The 19894-nt window shown below is 39.6% G+C and overlaps 1 protein-coding gene across 3 annotated transcripts in view; it reads right to left on the bottom strand.

The window, feature by feature from the left end:
* Nucleotides 1-19894, bottom strand: part of PPARGC1A (PPARG coactivator 1 alpha) — a 684512-nt gene that overhangs the window by 470895 nt on the left and 193723 nt on the right. The window contains exon 2 of one of the 3 annotated variants that reach the window (XM_032271932.1): nt 2861-2925. The exons of 1 other annotated variant lie outside the window; for it this stretch is intronic. In XM_032271932.1, the coding sequence (XP_032127823.1) occupies nt 2861-2878 (18 nt within the window). In that variant the 5' untranslated portion in view covers nt 2879-2925. Of the gene's footprint in view, nt 1-2860; nt 4404-19894 lie in introns of those variants that run through there. One more of the 3 variants, XM_032271939.1, reaches the window with a different exon arrangement.

A 19894-nucleotide genomic window follows, 5' to 3' on the forward strand; every position in this document is an offset into this window, starting at 1 on the left:
TAATCATGTAAAATTAAACATTCCATACATTTTCTATTCATTCTCTAATACTCTCCCTATATTCTGAAATAGGCTATCACATTTTCAAGTTTAAGGGGACAAAAAGTGAATCAAATTTCTTGTTTCCAAAAGCATTACGAGTAATAGGTCTTTTTACTTACGGCTTTTCATCTAAGATCACCAGGCTCTTCACACATAAAACATAATTAATCCATACAGTCTGCTACATACCTACCCAATGGGAGCCCTCCTTGCTGATGAGAAGCCATACCTGTATTTTCTCAATGTAAATTTCGTCCAGGCTTTTAGGAATGATGCTCCATTTACCGGTGCATGATCAGGAGGCATAATCATATATGACAAACCTGGCTTCTTCTCCCAAATAAGTAAGAGATAGGAAAACAAACCCTGGACCCCAACTGCCTGGTGTTTGGATATGGGTTTTGCAAACATTCAGCTATGAGATGATGGAGCAAGTCACCCCACTGCCCTGTGCTTCTGTTTTTGTAGTGATAAAATTGGGATAACAAGAGTACCTGTCCCACAGGGTTGTTTGGTGAATGAGTTAATACATGTAAATCCTTGAGAATACAGCCTTAATAGCATGAACTGTTTTTATCTTGTCTTGTCCTTCTCACGTGTGATACCTGATGCCTTTCAAATCCATTTCCCCACAATTAACTCATTGGAATCTCACCGTCTTCCTGTGAAGTAGTGGAAATAGATGCTATTATTTCCATTTTACAGATGAAGAAAGTGAGTTTCAGAGAGGGTTGCCAGCAGTCAGGACTGGAACTCCCAGAACCTAGACTCATATTTCCACTTTTCCTCTTTATATCCAGAACAAACTGACTCAGTGACCCAGACAGTTCCCTACTTATTTTGTGGGGGAGAGAGAGGGTCTTGTTTCAAAGGAGACATGGAAAGCACTCTGCTGCCAAGGTTTGTCTTGCATATCAAAAAAGATCCAGATCGGCAGGAGACATGTCAACAAGTCTGCCGTCATGATTTCTGCTAACTATGAAATGAAAGTTAATTTCATGCCTCGCATTCGCAGACAAAAAGTTTCAGAGCTGTTTAAATTCTCTTCAGTCCAATGACAGTAAACAGGAGACTTTGTGTTCTAATGCTTGAAATCACCCTTCGTATCTCAATATATTATTTATGCACTCAGCTTAAAATAAACAGCAACTCCGAAGTAGGTGAGTGGTCTCATTTAGTAGGAACTTTTTTTTCACTCTGACAGTTACTTTAAAACATGGGTAAACAACCTTAATTCACTTCTAACAAATTAGTAGGCTACTGCTGTGTCTACAAGAGGCAAGCAGATTGTATTATTCACCAAAACAACTTCCTTCCTGTCAATCATCTGCACCTCACAGAGGGCTGTGGACTTTGCTGTCTTGATACTCAAACGTTAATCCACGGGTGCATGTACTTCCAGGCGATTTCTTCAGAGGTCATTGTCTTCCAAAACTTTGATTAGATCTCTGGACTCAGAGGCAGAATGGGGCCTGGAGAAGACAGATTCTCATTGCTGCTTGTTAAGAAACATATAGACAGATAAGAACTTTTCCAGAGGAGTAAAGAGTTTTGGGAATCATGGCAGTGAGCTTTAGCTGTTGAAGGAACTGAAGCTGACAAAGAGACCACTGTAGGGGGAGACCCGATAGGTGTCACTAAATATTTGAAATGATATCGTTTTGTAGGAGGAAGACTTGTTCATTGTAGGGATGAACAGTAAAAGTAGAATCCAAGGGCAGAGATATACAGAGCTTGGACTTATGTTTAACTTGAGAAGGAATTCTGTAACTGTCAGTGTCACCTTTTTAGGTTGTAGACTTTCTGCCTCTAGAGGTTCTCAGGCTCAGTCAGCTGGAACCCTTAGAACTGGCCAACAAATGGGGCTAGATGAGACACACAAGACCCTTGCAGACTTAGATCCTACAGCCGCATGAATCCAAGGGTTACTCACTACAATAGGCTTAAATAAGCAGTCCTAATCTTAAACTTCTCTATTACAGATTTCAAAGGGTGACAGCCACCAAGTAAAAGAAAAAAACAGATCAAACCATGGGTTAAGCACTGGGCATACAGCTGGCCAATCGATGGTTGCACATACAATTCCAGGGCATTGGTTGGCCTGGCAAAATAAAAGGATGCACCATTCAATGGAGAAAATCTACTGAAGCAGGTGCTTTGGGATCACACAGTCTCCTCATGCCCTTCTGTAGCCTTTGCCATTCCTTGGGTAGGAGGCAATTCCCAGGTCACCTGGACTGTAAGCTGCTTAAGGACGGGTGATCACACTTAGCTCACCACTCTGGTTGGCCTCCTCCCCCTGCTCCAAGTCTGGAAACAGAATAATTAGCAGACTGTCTAATCAACTTTCATCCTTAACAAAATATTGTTTGTCTCATGGAAACATTGTCTCTCCCTAAAATCAACCACTTCTTTGAGACACAAACTGACTTCTCAAAACACAAGTTAAATACAATTTAAAAAGAAAGGAAGAGAGAGTTGAGAGAAGAGAAATAAAGACACCTTACATTTATATCCATGGTTCATATCAACATTTTTACGTATGATAATATACAGACATATTTTGTCCAAATTATCTAGTAGGAATTGCTTGAATTTATATTTACAGAAGGTGGCAGGGGAAGGTGGCTTTTCTACACCCAACATATTGTCAAAACGTTAGAGTTCAGAAACATTAAATGCCTCAAACGAAATCAGATTATCAATATCTGGGTGTGAAACTTTGTGTTATGGATTTCCTGATACGGCAAGAGCAGACATCTGGTATTTGCACTTTGGAATAACAGAAAATAACATGACAATAATGCATTATACTTACAAAGTACCCTTCATCCATGGGGCTCCAATTTTACCAATATTAGTTCACTGATTTTCGCAAAAAACCTGAAAGGCAGAGGGTAAGTTTGTGTTACCCCCACTTTGCAGATGGGGATACTGAAAGGCAATAGGTTATTAATTATTGGTCCATTATGGTGAGAATTCAGTAATGGGAGAATAAGAATTGCCATTTTGGCCTTCCCCATCACAATGCGTCTTGGCCACCCATCTTTCCCAAGGGGACTGATATTTCCTACGTCATTTCCTCCACAATCTCAACATACTAAACACATTTTAGGATAAGACAGTGACAAATGTAAACCCTTGTTTTCATGAATCTAGAAACCAAAATTCTTTTAATACTAGAGGTAAGATTGGAAAAATTCCCACATCCATTTTAAAACATGGAAGAAAAAATTGGATTGACAAAATGCAACCATCCTACTAAAATCTGGCCTGAAAATAATGTTACTACTGTTCAGTTTGTTATATACTTATGTTCGCATTTCAGCATATGGACTTGTCTTTTAAAAATATTGCAAGGAAGTCAGAATACTTCAGAAGTAATTTCGTTAACAACATTTTTAGAAGGGTATATTTTTAACAGTCCTTTCTAGGACATCCCATCCTTTATACCAGTTTCAGGCCATTTATTCATGCATTGAAAAAATAATCAGTATTTATTGAGTTCTTACTATGTATAAGTTTAGAACTGTATGTGGCTTCTTGGAGGACACAAAAATGTGTATTACATTGGTTCTGCCATCAAGAAACTTATAAACCTGTGGTTCAATAAATCTATTACTGTGACAACCATGCTAATCACACACTTTACAGAAAGATCTGATAGTTTGTAAACATTCCTGGTAAGTCACAGACACCAATCCCAGAAGGATGGCACCTTCAGAAAATATTCCCAAAAAAGGATGAGTTTTGGTTCTGTTTATGAGGCATACTATTTGGGATTACAGAAGCACTAAAAGATGGGTCTCCTTAAAATGTCTGCCCCAGAGTTTTCCCAAAGCCCATGATGTGAGGGTCACAATCTCTCACTGTCTTCTCCTTACTCACCTCTGCAATAGCACTGAATCCTTTACTCATCCTCAAATATCCAAGCACATTCCCACCTCAGGAACTTTGTCCTTCCAGCTGTTCCTTTGCTTGGGCCAATCTTGTTGCGGTATTTCTACAGTTTACTCCTTCCCTTTCATCAGATCTCTGCTTAAACACCTGCTCAGTGATATCTCCCTGACCATCTACACATTCACGTGCCACAGAATGGGTGCCACAGAATGACGTTTCAGCCAACAACTGACCATATATATGAGGTGATCCTGTAACGTTATAATACAGTGATACTATATTTATACTGTAACTTTCTATGCTTAGATACAAATACTTACCATTGTGTTACAATTGCCTAGAGTATTTAGTGCAGTTACATCCTAGCCTACAGGTTTGTAACCTGGGAGCAATAGCATATATAGGGAATTTTTTTTTTTACTGCTAACTTCTAGTGTGAAAGCACTCCACGAATATTGATTGAATCCATGATTCACAACATTAAACTGGGTGATCTTCCTTTCTTCTATCTCTTAACTCTCCTATAATTACTAATAAATGAATTTCAATACTGAACCACCATAGATTTTTTCCACCCAAAGGAAAAAATTAAAACTCCACAAACACTCAATGAAATGCTTCTGGAAAATATAATAAACACCTGTTTTTATCATTTTCCCTTATCTTAAGTGCCAGAGTGCAAGGTGGGTGACCTGGCTTCTTAGCCAGCTCTGCTGTGAGCCCTTACCTTCTCCTCTCCCACTGCCTTTGTTTCTCAAGAGTAAAATAAAGCTTAAGAAGCTTATTTCTGATGTTCCTTCTAGTTCAGAAACTAGGTGATAGGCCAAATTATACTCATATTTTTACATCTTCTGATTTAATAGCACTTACTAAGTATAAGCTTCTCTCAAAGGTAGCAAGGTCATCATTTCATACTAAGCAAAGCAGGAATACCAGAGGGAAGAATGTGAGTGTCTCAGTACATCTGCAAGTGTACCAATTCTGGGCAAACACCACAGTGATCACTGAAACCCTGTTCCCCCATCCCCGCTCTCACACCACCAACATATGACAGACATGCAAAGAAAGGTACCACATCAGCTGTTTACGGCATCTTGAGTCACAGACATTCCACTTGGGTCTGTAAACAGATTTCCTGTTTACTTGCCCATTAATAAAACTCACACCTTCACCAGTCAGATTTTTTTCCCCGAGCATCTGAACATCCAAAGAGATTTAGAAGCAATTAACATTCACGAGTAACAGAGCAATCAACATGGGAATCGCTAATGGGACTGGACAGGATCCAAGAGCTGATATGAGGATAATAGTGAGTCCCTGACATAGGTTATGGTGTTAATTCTGGAGGGCAGAGTCATGGTATGTTTTCAATAGCTTTGTAGGGCTGCTGTCACAATCACATACGCCTCTCCTATATATGGTTCCTCACCCCCTATGACATGCCTTTTAACCACTATCAAAAAGAAGGCATTTTGCATTGTTATAACACAACCTCTAGCATTAATGGTATATATTGACTCCAAGTTTATTTTTAAATTGCCTACTTGACAAAATGTTAAAATGTCATTTTTTCCCCAGTTTGGGTCTCTAGACTATCTTCACCTGTTAATTCTTGTAGCTAGAGGCCACGAAAATAATAGCTACGTATTTCCACCTTGACGCTTCCCCAATAAGTTTTGCCACTTACTTGTGTGCACATGGATTGATACATCTCTTGTAAATAGGAAGACACGGGCATTCCTATTCCAACCAGCTCTATGCTTGCTTCCTTGTCAGTTTCCCTGACCTGTTTTCATGAAGATCACCCCAGAAATCGGCACACCACATCACCCGCCCCTTTTCACGCTACTGGGAGAGTCTCTGGGTAATAGAGAATGTTTCCATTGCTCCTCTTGCTCCCTTTCATTTTCTAGCCTTCATCTCTCATCACTACAATCCATCAAAAATGCCAATGCCACGCAAATCTACCTCTCCCTCACTTTGGACCACATTCTTGAATCCCTGCCCCCCTAGCACTCTTTCTCCCTCAGCCTACAGAGCAAATGGCTCAACCTTGAAAGCCTTTGACCTCTCCAGACTCACACACACCTCTGAATCCTTGGGACCCTTCCTTGCCCTTCTCCTCCTCTTCCTGGGTCATCTGGTTTCCCTCAGAACCAAGACATCCATCTCTGGTTTCTTGAGAGAAAGACACTTTCTCTATCTATAGGGACTCTAGGTACGCTGCAGGCAGACTACCCGCTGTATTTCCATTTTTCACCTTGGATGTAATTCATCACAGCAAATTATGGTTTGCTTTATTCTGTGTGGTCCAAGAAAATAAATTTGTTCCAAGGAAAGGCTTTTAATTTTTTCAGCTATTTTCACATTAGACATGAGTATGTAATTGAGTAAACACCATTTCTGTTCATTGTAATACATTTCTGGTTATTCTATTTCATTCATGCTCTCTTCCATTCCTTTCTCCTATTTCGCTATTTCTAGCTATTAAGGGACCCCTTCTTAAAGATCCAGCATGATCATTTTTTCCCTCCACTTCCCTACCTCCAACACACAGCCATTAGGAAAGCGTATCCCTTTTTTAAGCTTCAGCTTCTTCTCTGAATACAATTGGCTACTGATCCACAATCTGCCTCCGCCAAGCTGTGTATGCTAAAAGGCTGTTTTGACAAAGATTTTATACAACATAATCCAAATGAAAGGTAAGTTATCAACAGACCCATACTTAAAATCCCTCACTGTTATCTCTGGGGCAAGCAGTTTAATATTCCCAGCGGCAACCCCAAAGCTAAGAGATGTATGTCTGAGACCTGCCTCCCCAGCCCCCGCTAAGTCACCAAGCACCCACTGCCCCCCACACACCCCATGACTCCCTTCCCACCCCAAGTAGCAGCAGAGGAGGATAAAGTGCTTCTGGGGCTGTGGTAATCCAGTCAGGGCTGGGTGTGCTTCGATCTCCACCCGTCCTCAGAAAACATTTTGGCAGATGCCTTTCAACTACACTCTGCATTCCGCACAGGGTCCTGTGCTCATTCCGGCGGCTCCGTAGAAGTGAAGGTAACCCTGCCCAAGGAGTAGACTTCGCCTGCCCTCCTAAATTGCAGGCAATCAGAAGCACTTCTGCCACGAAGGTGCGGGGCTCTGGGGTGAGGTTCTGACTGTACCCACCACACACAAGGAGTGAAAAAGACAAAGGCAAACATGAAACAAACACATCGATTTTTTTAAACTTCAAAGAGTAAAGAAACACCATTTTTCAGTCCTTTGCCCTTGCCTAGGCACCAGTGAAAATATTCCACCCAGTCTATTTATTAGTCAGGGCTTTTCAGGGGTCTATGACCTTTCCACATCCCTTTGTCTATCTGATGAAATCTATGGACCCCTTCCAAGAATGGTTTATAAAAGATTGCAAAGGAGATTAATTATATTGAAATACCTTTACTTCTCAGGCTAAGCAGCCCAGCAGGGTGTGGTTTTAGTGGATGAAAGGATAGTTGCTCCCTGGATTTTTTTTTTTTTTTTAACCTGGGGTTTCTGCAGAAGAGATTTGTGCTGGGCAAGTGACGGCTGTGGTAAAAAGCATGAAGTGGTGACTGTCCACACTGTCCCCAGGGCTGAACAACTTCCTGTACACCAGAGTTGGTAGCTGGCTCTGCCTTGCAGATGGCTCCATGCACATTAACACAGGGCACTTCAATATTTGCTACACTGGAATAACTGAGCTTTGGACTTCCTTTATTTACAGTCCTACATAGATTTTAACTATGCCTGAGAGAGAAGAGTCAACAAGTACAGAAAACAATATGAGGAGATTTTGAAAAGAGAAATAATGGTAGAAAACTTGAATCTGACCATTTACTCTTCTTCTAAATATTTACGGAGCACTTACTGTAGGTTGACAGTAGTAAACAAGTGATCTAAAGATCTTTCCCCCAAGGAGTTCAAGCCCAAATGTGAGGAGACACCCAGTAAGCAAATAAACAAGTAAATGTAAAACAAATAACACGTAAATATATGTCCAATGGTGATAAAACAAAGTAGAAGAGATGAGACAGTGCATGGACCATTGTCATATTTCATGCAGTTTATTTCTCATTTCACGTCAATAAATATTCATCAAGTTCCTACTGTGTTTTATGCCCTGGAGTGGATTCAAGGGAACTGACATATATATACATATAGGTGGGTATACACACGCACACATACACACACACACACGCAGAGCTGACCCTTTAACAGCACAGATTGAACTGCATGGGTCCACTTATACAGGGGTCTTTTACAATAAAAGTTACACCAAGTGTGCCTGTCTCTCCTGCCTCGCCTTCTACCTTGTCCATCTCCACTCTGCCATACCTGAACAAAAGCAGACGAACCACCCCTTCCTCCCCCTCAGTCCACCCAATGTGAAGACGATGAGGATGAAGACCTTTATGATGATCTACTTCCACTTAATGAATAGGAATGATATTTCTCTCCCTTACGATTTTTATTTTTTTGAGATGGGGTCTCACTCTGTCATCCAGAAGTGCAGTGGTGCCACCTTGGCTCACTGCAGCCTCAACCTCCTAGGTCAAGGGATCCTCCCACCTCAGCCTGCTGAGTAGCTGAGATTACAGGGATGCCCTGCCATGCCCAGCTAATTTTTTATATTTTTGTAGAGATGGTGTCTCGACATTTTTCCCAGACTGGTCTTGAACTCCTGGGCTCAAGTGACCACCTGCCTCAGCCTCCCAAAGAGCTGAGCACCTTGCCCAGCTCTTAGGATTTTCTTAACATTTCTTACTTTATTATAAGAATATAGTATATAATTCATATAACATATAAAATATGTATTAATTGACTATGTTATCAATAAAGCTGCCCATCAATAGTAGACTATCAGTAGGTAAGTTTTGGGAGAGCCAAAAGTTATATTCAGATTTTTAATGGTGTGAAGGGTTGGCACGCCTAATCCCCATGTTGTTCAAGAGTCAATTGCATGTATGTATACACATACATCACACACTCAATTTCCAGTTACTTGCATGTGAAGGGTCCAAAGAGTCACCACCAAGATGGGTCTGAATGTGATGCCACACTGCTGAACATATTTTACTTTCAAAAACGTGACCATTGAATGCCACCAAGGGCCCAGAAAAGCAGAAAAGGTGCCATGAACACTGCATTTTCTGTGCTGAAGGGCATGAGCTTTGGAAGCACCAAGAGACCTTGGCAGAAGGTCACCGCTGTGAACCTACTCTCAACTCCACCACCTATCTCACTAAGTGGCCCAAGCAAGTTACACATATTACCTCTTTAGAGCTTTAGAACCTTCAGCGGCAACATGCAGATCCCAGTCTGCCTTGGAGTTCAAAGGCAGTAACGCAAAGAAAGCACCCAACACAGTGCCTGATACTACAGATTAGAGAGATGAGTTCTTATCTCATGCATCTTCTTATCCAGGAATAAAAAGGGCAACAGGAATGCAAAAGCCCCAAACAAAGACCATGCACCCAGAGCAGGTGTACAAGAACTGCTTTTGCTTATTTGTTTCCGCTGTGTGTGTTTGTCTGTTTGTTTGTTTTGAGATGGAGTCTCATTCTGTCGCCAGGCTGAAGTGCAGTGGTGCGATCTCAGCTCACTGCAACCTCCGACTCCCTGGTTCAAGCCATTCTCCTGCCTCAGCCTCCCAACTAGCTGGGATTACAGGCACAGGCCACCATGCCTAGCTAATTTTAGTATTTTTAGTAGAGATGGGGTTTCACCACGTTGGCCAGGATGGTCTCGATCTCCTGACCTCAAGATTTGCACACCTTGGCCTCCCAAAGTGCTAGAATTACAGGCATGAGCCACTGCGCCCGGCCTCTGTTTTTGTTTTTGTGGACAAATGGATCTGAGGAATACTTGCAGGTGTTACTTAAAAAAAAGAGAGAGACTTCATAGTGAAATAAGTTTTAGAAACAACAAAGAAATGAGATAGCCCAGTTCTCTTTGCTTCAGGCTTTCTCATAGTTTAATACGCTAATGTGTATCACACATCTCCAAGAACTGTCAACAATGGTATGAACGTTCTCCCAATTTATGTGACCATGGAACCCTTTGGCATGGAAAAATCCTATGTGACACTTATTCTATGGAAAAGACTTTGGGAAATGTGGGTTTGTTAAAAGAACAAATAAATCAAATGATAAGAAATATATACCCTATTTGGTTCTGATGTGGTCCAGTGGCTTTTGTTGAAAAGGCAGACTTGGGCATGTTTTTGTGCAAACCAAGAAAGCCTAGTACCAGTGTTTCCTATTCACTGAACCGAAACAACTTCTCCTGCTTTTCCTATAAAAAGAAATCATTATTCTGGGACCACAGTGCAGTTGGGGGAAATGTCGGCAACATCTGAACACTTCTCATTCCCTTGGACAGGTAATTCCACTGTTTTCTGCAATAAATGGGCCCTTAAAACGAGTTTTGTTAATTATTCTCTTGAAAGCCAAATCCTCTTTTGACTACACAGGGGAAGCCTTCTGCTTAAAGTCACCCTGGGTTTTCTTTATTATATGAATGCTTCACAGTGAGCAATGCATTACCTTAAAAAATAGAAAATCAATGCCAGGGGCAGAAAAAAAGAAAAGAAATTCCATAGGGATGTGTTGATACACCCATGATTAGTCCAAAAATTGCTTACTTGTACATGAAGATTTTATATACAGGGCTTTCCATGAAGACCTTGCTTCAGGTTAGAATACTAGATACATCTGAAGTGGAAGAGGTGGTCAAAGAGAAAACTAGGAAGAAAATTGTTCTTCCCGTGCTTAGAATTCAAATGCAGAAAGAGAAAATCCTTAAGACTCACCCACACTCTAGGAGGCAAAAGAAGAGAGAGAGAAGGAAGAAAAAGAGGGAGAAAAGAGGGAGGAGAAGGAGAGAGGAAATGAATAAAAAGAGAGGGAGCACAAGTGCCAAAGAGGAGAGTAAGAGAGTCATTGAAAAGCCTAAGGTTGGGAAAGAGGGGCTACAAATGCACAGATTTAAATTAACCCAAGTCAGTAACAAAAGGCTTTGTGCAAGGGCTCTGGCGTTAATGGGATTTGGATTGCTACAGCCTGCAAATCAAGAACAGAACATAACGAGAGATGCCGGAGTTATTTTTGAAATGGATGTCTTAAGTAATAGGAAGCTTAACTAACAGGGACACTGCAGCATTTTGCATGACTGCTGGCTTGTGGCCTGGCTGGGAACTGGAGCTGCCCAATGAATGAGCAACGGCCTCCTACCTGGGACCAGATGGACTAGGGTGAGCCTTGACCCTAAGGTATGCCACTGAGGAGTTGCTTCATGTTATAGGAGGAAGAATGCAGCTGCTCTGTTAGATTGCTTAGTGATGCAGATGATGTAGGTGGAGAGTAACTCTCTGAGCCCCAAGATCCTGGGGCCACTGGTTTAACATTCATTTGTTCAGTCAGTCAGTCCCTGCCTCCATCAGTGCCTTTCATCAGTGCCTCCAAGGTGCCTGGAATTGTTTGGGATCTTGTGAATACCATCATAAGCAACACCAACTCTCTGCTGTCAAGGAACTTACATTATCCCAGAGGAGGGTAAGTGAGCAAATAAGTAAGAATTGCTGTTTGTGATAAGGGCCTTGAAGAAAATAAAAAAGAAAAGGGAGATGAGGTAGAGTGTGGCTTACGGGCAGGGGAAACCTGCTCAGGGAAAGCATCCCTGAGGCAAGAACATTTAAGCTGAGCCTTGAATAATGAGGACTCCAGGCTGCAAAGACCTGGGGAAGGAACAATAGAGCAGGAGGAAGCGCAGTCCCCAGATTTACAATAAGCTGCCATCTTCCCATTCCTCGCTACCAGCTAACTTGGCTTCCCACAGCACTAAATCCACAAGCACACAGACATGTTTAATTTTAAAATCTTAAATTGAATACTATGCCACTAGGAAAATATATCCTGAAACTTAGGTATTTTTAGAACGGTCCACTTCAGTTTCCTCAAGTACTTCTTTCCCTTGCTCAACCAGAAGACCCATATAGTTTAGGTACCTCAGCTTCCTCTAAATACCTGAAACTGCATTCATCAGCCACTTTCTAAAAATTGGATCTTACTTCAAAGCTGAATGACTTGATTACTCCCATAAGAGAATACATTACACTGATTACGGGATTATTCACGTGCCATTTGCAAGAGGTTGGGCAACATTTCTCAACATTCCACCCACCAACAAACAGAGTAATGAAAGTGGAAAACACAAATGCTAATATGCAAATGTCCTCCATATCTTGATACCATGATAAAATTCCTTTTCACTCTTTTTTTAAAAAAAAAAACCTGATGTTAAAAAAAAGAGAGGAATGGTTATTTCGGTACAATGTAGCCCACAGAGAATAAAAGGCAAAAGCCCCAGTAGGGAACCAAAGTGGAGACTGTTTCTATGACCTGGCACTCACTAAGCACTCAGTAAATGTAGGTTCCTCCCCTTTCCCTTCTCCTTCCCCCTTAAATGCCAAAATGCTGAGGATTCATTTTTACATCAATAAGTTTTGAATAACATATTCATTGGCTCCTTCTTTTGTAACTATCAATCTGGTGTTGTGTTTTCATCTTCTGGCTATTGCTTCAGCTTCATCAATTCATGCCAGGGAGAATGACTTGAGGTGAGAAGGGAGTGAGGAGGTGGAAGCTTCATAGGCATGATTCACTGTTAATCAGTGATTAGCATTTTATGCTCAAGACAATCAAACTCATATTTTACTTTTAAAGTTTTAGAAGGAACACATATTCAAAACCAAACCTGAAAACAGGGCATGGTAAGTTCAAGGAAGCCACAAAGTAGACCAAGAAGCATAATTCTACTAAGCACCATTTTATTAGCTAATAACATGTCATTTTTTTTTTCCTATGGGCACCTACTTGCTATCTTGCAATTTCCATAAGGGCACCATCTGTATTTATAAAAGAATTATCTTTGTGGTGATCTAGCAATCTACAAACAACGGTGATATTTAACTTTTCTTAGGGGATCAATTGTAGAATTAAGTTAAAGGATTTATAAGTCTCTTTTTCAGGATGAGCCCTAAAAGGACTTATTCATACATCTCTGTGATGTTGGAAACACATGAAACAACAAAAAAAATGTAATTTTTATTTATTAAAATATAAAGTTCTGGATCTTGACATGTACATTTTTAATCAAGCATAATGAGTCTATACTATAAATTCCAGTAAAACAATAATAAGTAAAATATTTTCTTTTTTTCATTTTAGCTGAAACGGTGGGTTAATTTTCAATGTGAGGTGGTTTGGTATGCCATGGCTTAGACAGAATCCAGTATTAGCCAAGGTCACTGCTATGAGTTCAGTGAGCATCCAGTCAGCCAACTCAGTTAAAACACATGGTTAAACCTTCTCTTGTCCAGTTTTTGATGATGACCTTGCAAATGCATGTTGCTGGCCCAATGATGGCTAATCACATGAGTGGAGATTAGCCAGCAAACCCCTTATCACTGACGAAATCAGAAACTCATAATAGATGCTCTTACATTGGGCACAGATTTCATAGTTAAGTAATACAAGGTGCATGCAGGAAGAAACTTGTTGAAAGGGTTTCTATGGTCAAATAGGAGCTCAGAGAGAACAATCTTTGGTTTTACAAAGGTATATAGTTTTAGTTTTTAGTAAATCCAAAAAAGCAAGATGCATGTCAAGAGAATCAATTACAGATAAATTATTACTCTTTGTTAGGATGCAAATTTGTTCATTAATAATCAATTACTTTGTACACTTAATTTTAAGCAATATTTAAAATAATTATGATTTAAAATATATGGATGTATTAACAAAATTAAAAAGCAAAACACAAGCTAATATTAATACTTAATTGATTGAGTCTTTCCTCTGTACATATATATTTATGGAGTTCCAACTATATCGATTACCATAGAAAGAACCAGGTATAGTGGAGAACAGAACACACATAGTCAGCCCTTCCCTCAAGGAGCTTCTTTTTTTAAAAACAAAGTATGTGTAAATGAACAAGTGGAAATTTATAAAGTCATATTTGTGATTGAATTAGATATATAGTTCTCTCTAATATAGTTTTATGGCTTTTAAAGTCTAAATTGTATATTTCTTCTAAATAATTTGATAATGCACCAGCACGAGGAAGTAATCTTTCTGGATTTGGGGTTTGTAGTTGTTTGTTTGTTTGTTGTTTTTAATGCTTGTTGGTCATTGGAATGTCAGTATTTGGCATATTGAATTTAATAAATTTTGATGACCAAATTTTTGAAATGTATCGATAAAATGAAGAATTTTCAAGGGAAGTGTTAAAAAAGTGTATTTGGGAGTGGAAAATGGGTCTTCCTGGGGAAGGATAAGGAAACAGAGTCATTTATCACAAGAAGTGACTTGATTATTATCTCTATGGGAATGAACACCTAAGAGAAAGAACTCTGGTATTCATGTCCAATATAAGATGGTGACTTGTTCTGAAATGTATTAGAAATCATTGTACTGTATGATAATTTGAGTTCTACATTTAAATCTTAGCTCCACCACTGTGTAGAGAGAACCTCTCCACATCTCAGTTGCTTTATTTATAAAAGGGACATTTCACATGGATTACGTGAGTATAGTAAAAGTATATTGCTTATCATGTAGTCCTTAATCACCAAGAGCTTACCTTAATCATCACACTTTATTATTATCATAACACAAAAAACTCAAGGCTTTTTGTAATAAGGACAGCTTCGGTCTGCATGTGATAACTAATTTTGTGTGTCAGCTTGACTGGGCCGTGGGGTACCCAGCTACATGGTTAAATATTATTCTGGGTGTATTTATGAGAGTGTTTGTGGATAAGGTTAACATTTGAATCAGTAGACTGAGTATAGCATACTGTCCTCTTCAGTGTGAGCTGTGCTCCCATCCGATCTCTTGAAGACTTGAATAGAACAAATAGCTTCTCCTGCCTTCAGATTCAGACTGGAATTTGCTGTCTTGGTTCCCCGGCATTGCCCTTCTCTGGAACTCCTGGTTTTCAAGTCTTCAGACTGCAAATCTTGGGACTTCTCAGCCTCCATAATCACATAAGTCAATCCCTTATAATAAATCAACCTTTCTCACTTGCTATCTCTCTCTCTCTCTCTCTCTCTCTCTGTGTCTGTGTGTGTGTGTGCGCGTGTGTGTGTGTGTGTGTGTGTGTGTGTGTGTGTGTAAAATCTGCTCTGGCTGTTTATGTATAGAATCCTGATTAATATATTTAAAAAGAACCAGCATATATATTATTTCATTAAGTATAGGGCACTACTAATTTTATAGAAATGCATACTGTGGCAATAGTGTATCAAAAATAATCTCTTATTTTAACCACCCAGGACAAAAATTCCCAGAAAGATTATGAACATGAATTTCGGCTTTACCACTCACTACATGGATAAAATGTCTATAATTCTCTGTGTTCCAAATACCTGGTCAGGAAAAAGGAAAGTAGTATATTGTGAGGATTAAAAATTTAAGATGCAAAGTGTCCAGAAAAGGGTCTAGCACACCAAAGATATTCACTGATTGGTAGCTCCCCTTCCTTTTGGTCAAACCATGATTTAGTATATTCCATTTTTTATATGTATATTCCCACAGTCTAAAACTCTTAAAATAAAAAGCATTACAAATAACCTTTGGATTATCTTTAAATAATTCTTTATGGTTTGGAGGAAAAAATCTATAAAAAAATAAAATTCCCAGGGTGCCAAATATACAGTATAATCATTTTGTATGATCATAGCTAATACAGTTCAATCTAAATTGCAGTCTCATATTTGACATAATTATACATAACCAAACACTAATAAAAATCGCTGCCTTATATTTCAAATTGGTAATTATGGTAGTAAACATTAACAACATGTCAGATATAAGATGGTGATTTGTTCTGAAATGTATTAGAAATCATTATACTGTATGATAATTTTAATTACAGTTTGGTAGCAAGAGAGCATGCAGCGGTCTACTGCTCTAGTGCATCATGGGAACTGGCAGCCCTTCAACACAGCCCTCACTCTGACTCCTGTTGTTCAAGTTCAAGAAATTCACAATTCCTCCTCCACCTTTAAATAACAGACTGAGTTCCCCCTGCAGAATCAGCATATCATGAGATCTGGAGTCATTCTTCCAGGATTTAAGTCCTTGTCCTTTCCCTTTCTAGCCATATGAACTGGGCTGAAGGTATGTTCTCTGTCCCTTAGTTTTCTGTTCTTTAAAATGGAAAACATGGTAGTACCTACCTCAGAGGAATATGGTAACAACAAAAGCAGATTATTCTGTTTGTAGTACTTAGCCTAGCACCTAGAACATGGTGAGTTCTCAATACATGTATGTACTGATATAGACATGTATGTATATACATGTATGGTATACATAGTTCTTATTATCATATTATACTAATACTCAGATTATTCATTTTCCTAAGCTTTTAAGATCCTGGTCTTAATAAAAGTGACTGAATGCTCTATTTAAGATAAAGGTGTGTCGAATGTTAGCTTGTGCCTCTCGGGACACTGTATTCCTTGAAATGCATTGGGTTTTCTCCTCTATTGACTCCTTCCATATTTTCTCCATCTCTTTTTTTCTCACTCTGTGCTGAGTCCATGGGATGATGCTATGTTCTTCCTTAAATATTTTCACCTCTGTCTATCGTTTAGCTCATCCTCTCTTGAGCCCTTCATATTGTCTCTAATGATGGCCTTTAAGTATGGATTCAGGATACACCCCATGCTCTACCCATAATACTGGAGAACCACCAAGGAGGCTTCATTCCCTAACAGGTGAATACAAGTACCATGAAATTCTCACCTTCACCCACAACATACCTCTTTGACTTATCTGATCGCGAAGCCCTAATTTAGAAATTTAATAACCTTCCCCCACAACAAAAAGAAAAAAAACCTTGTGTGAAATACATTATTCTGACATAAGAACCATTTGTTTATTCAGAATTACCCATTTCCACCCTTTTTTAAATTCCCTGGGCCTTACTACGTGTTTGCACAACTCTTTCAGCTCCAAGATCCTCATGCAAAGTGGGAAAGAACTCCCCACATCATGATAAAGCATCTTTCCTTCCTGCATTTCCATACTGTTTCAGGTAAAGTATTCAGGGGAACAGACCGGACTGCTAATTAGGGAACTGTCTGAAACCACCATGAACTACATTTCCACTGGTGCAATAAGCAAAGACTCTTCATTAGAATCACTGTCCTCTGTAAGGGAAAGCTGTTTCCAGCGCAATAGATCTAATTCACAGGTGTGATCATGCAGACCTAGGTACAGTATTCATTATTAACTTAAAAGTATGCCAAATCAATTAAAAACCATTTTAAAGGGAAGGAATAAAATTTAGTTCTACCTAACTGCAGCTCAGCTCTAATTTATCTTCCAGCCACTTTCAAGGGATTTTACTTGGTTCTTAATCTAACATTCATTGGAAAGGGTAATTCTCATGAAATTACAATGGCATCTCTTGCGTCGTTTAATGCAAATGTTCCCATTCTTCAGAAATGGAGAGGAGCTTCTCCAATAAAGACTCCCTTCAAAGTGTAAAGTGGGAGAGCTTGGGGAGCTGCTTGAGAAGAATAAAACACTGCATTTCAGAAGCTGCTCAAATTTAAAACTCTGCCCGCATCACTATGACAAATTGTATTCCAAATATAGGTTATTCACAACATGTTTGTTATAAGGCGAGGCATATGAATTCCTGCCGTGTCTTTCTTTACAAACATGTCAAGACTTGTGAACCCTTAATGAAATGCAGCATTTTAGAGGCAAGGGAAGCTACAAAGACTCCGGAAAGAAGAGGCTGTCTTTCCTGGGACTGGGACCTTCTTATGCTAGTGATGGCTCCCATTATCAGAGACACTGTATCATCTCAGTACCAAGTGGGGCTTTAGAGGCCACTGAGTCCAGCCACTGCACCTTCAAATGAAGCAAGAGACCAAGACCTGAAAGAGAATGAGAATTTTCCTAAGTGTCAGGGCTGCTTAGGGGAAAAAGCAACCAGGCCCAGATCTCACCTGCCCAGCCCCAGGCACTTTCCAATAGTGTTATATGGATGAGACCCAAGACTCTAAAATAGCTTTTACCCCCGGGGCACTTTTTTTTTTTTTTAAGACAAGAGTTTTGCTCTTGTTGCCCAGGCTGGAGTACAATGGTGTGATCTTGGCTCACTGTAATCTCCACCTCCTGGGTTCAAGCAATTCTCCTGTCTCAGGTTCTCGAGTAGCTGGGATTACTGGCACCTGCAACCTTGCCTGGCTAATTTTTTTATTTTTTTCATTTTTAGTAGAGGCGGGGTTTCACTATGTTAGCCAAGCCGGTCTTGAACTTCTGACCTCAGGGGATCCACCTGCCTCGGCCTCCCAAAGTACTGGGATTACAGGTGTGAGCCACCGCGCCTGGCCGGGGTACCTTATTATAGTCTTGTGGGGCACCAACTTCTAGATAACCCGTTACAAGTTCCATACATTTGGAAATGAACTTATCCCTATAGGAAATTTCTAGTCATGCTACAGAAGTTAGTTGGACTGATTTTACATTCAGCAACTTTTTAAACCAAGGGGTAAAATCTTTCTTATTTGTTAATTCATATTATATCCTTTAGCTAAAGTGCCACAGTTCACTGGTCACTGAAGTCCCAAGCAGAGGATATCCACTTCCTACTCTATCCCTCCCTAGTACAGGGTTTGCTGATATGGCCAGAACACAGAAGTCTACCCTGGTTTTACTGTAAAGCAGAGGCCAGCAAACATTTTCTGTAAAGGGACAGATAGTGATGATGATTCTAGGCTCTGGGGCTACCTGGTCTCCTTTGCAGCTACTCATTCTGCTTTTGTGGTAGAGAAACAGCCATAGACAATATGTAAACAAATGAGCATGGTTGCATTCCAATAAAACTTTATTTATCTACACTGAAATGGAATTTCATATCAATTTCATGTGTTATGAAGAATTATTCTTCCTTTGATTTTTATTCAACCATTTAAAAATGCAAAAACCATTCTTAGCTGGTGAGCTACACAAAAATAGGCAGCAGCCGGATTTGTCTTATCTACCGTGGCTTGCCAACCCTCGGTTTAGAGAGATCAAAGAGACCACCAAAAAGACAAATTCCTTTTGCTACCCAGTTGCACTCTTTTTAAGCTGCTATTGGCCCTCACCTAGCAAATACATGCTTTTTTAAAAAATTAAATGTGCATGTTTCCGTTTGTGTCCCAGGGGTAATGGTTCACTAAAGTTATACCCTGCTTGTCAACAACTTCAATAACCACATAGCATTCCTCAGTGGGATACCTTCCTTCATATGAAATACAACTGAAAGGACCAAAAAACTTCGTCACTAAGAAACAGTTGTGATAAAATTGTTACACCAATCAGATGAAAGAGAAACATCTACTCAGAGGTAGTCTTATGCTCTCTGAAGCCTGGATTCTTAGCCCTCACACGTGAAGTACTGCTTCCATTTTGGAAAGAAATATTTTCGTTTCACAGATGGCCAATATCAGCACCAACAAATCAATCATTTGCAATTATGATCAATCTTTTGTCTGTACAATCAAGTAAGTAGGAGCATGCTATTTAAATACCTTTACATACAGCACAACTCCATTGGCATCAGCATATTACAAAAACCAATTTTCTTACATCAACTTCTATCTACTTCTAATTCTGTAACATAGCTCTGGGGAGTTGCTACAAGGTCTGTGTAAACTGAAAATCTAAATAACATTATGACGCCTATTACAGAACTAATTTATAATCTAATACCCCAGTTGAATTTAATATCCTATTTATTTACTCCAGCAAAATATCTGGAAAAAATATGTCACATCATAATGTAGTTGTTATGAAAATGGAAAAATAAGGCAGAATTTTAGAGAAAGCATGATAATTGCTAGGGGCAGGTATGAGCAAGAATT

The sequence above is a fragment of the Sapajus apella genome, unplaced genomic scaffold (genome assembly GCF_009761245.1).
Source record: "Sapajus apella isolate SASKATOON/1434 unplaced genomic scaffold, GSC_monkey_1.0 scaffold5, whole genome shotgun sequence".
NCBI lineage: Eukaryota > Metazoa > Chordata > Mammalia > Primates > Cebidae > Sapajus > Sapajus apella.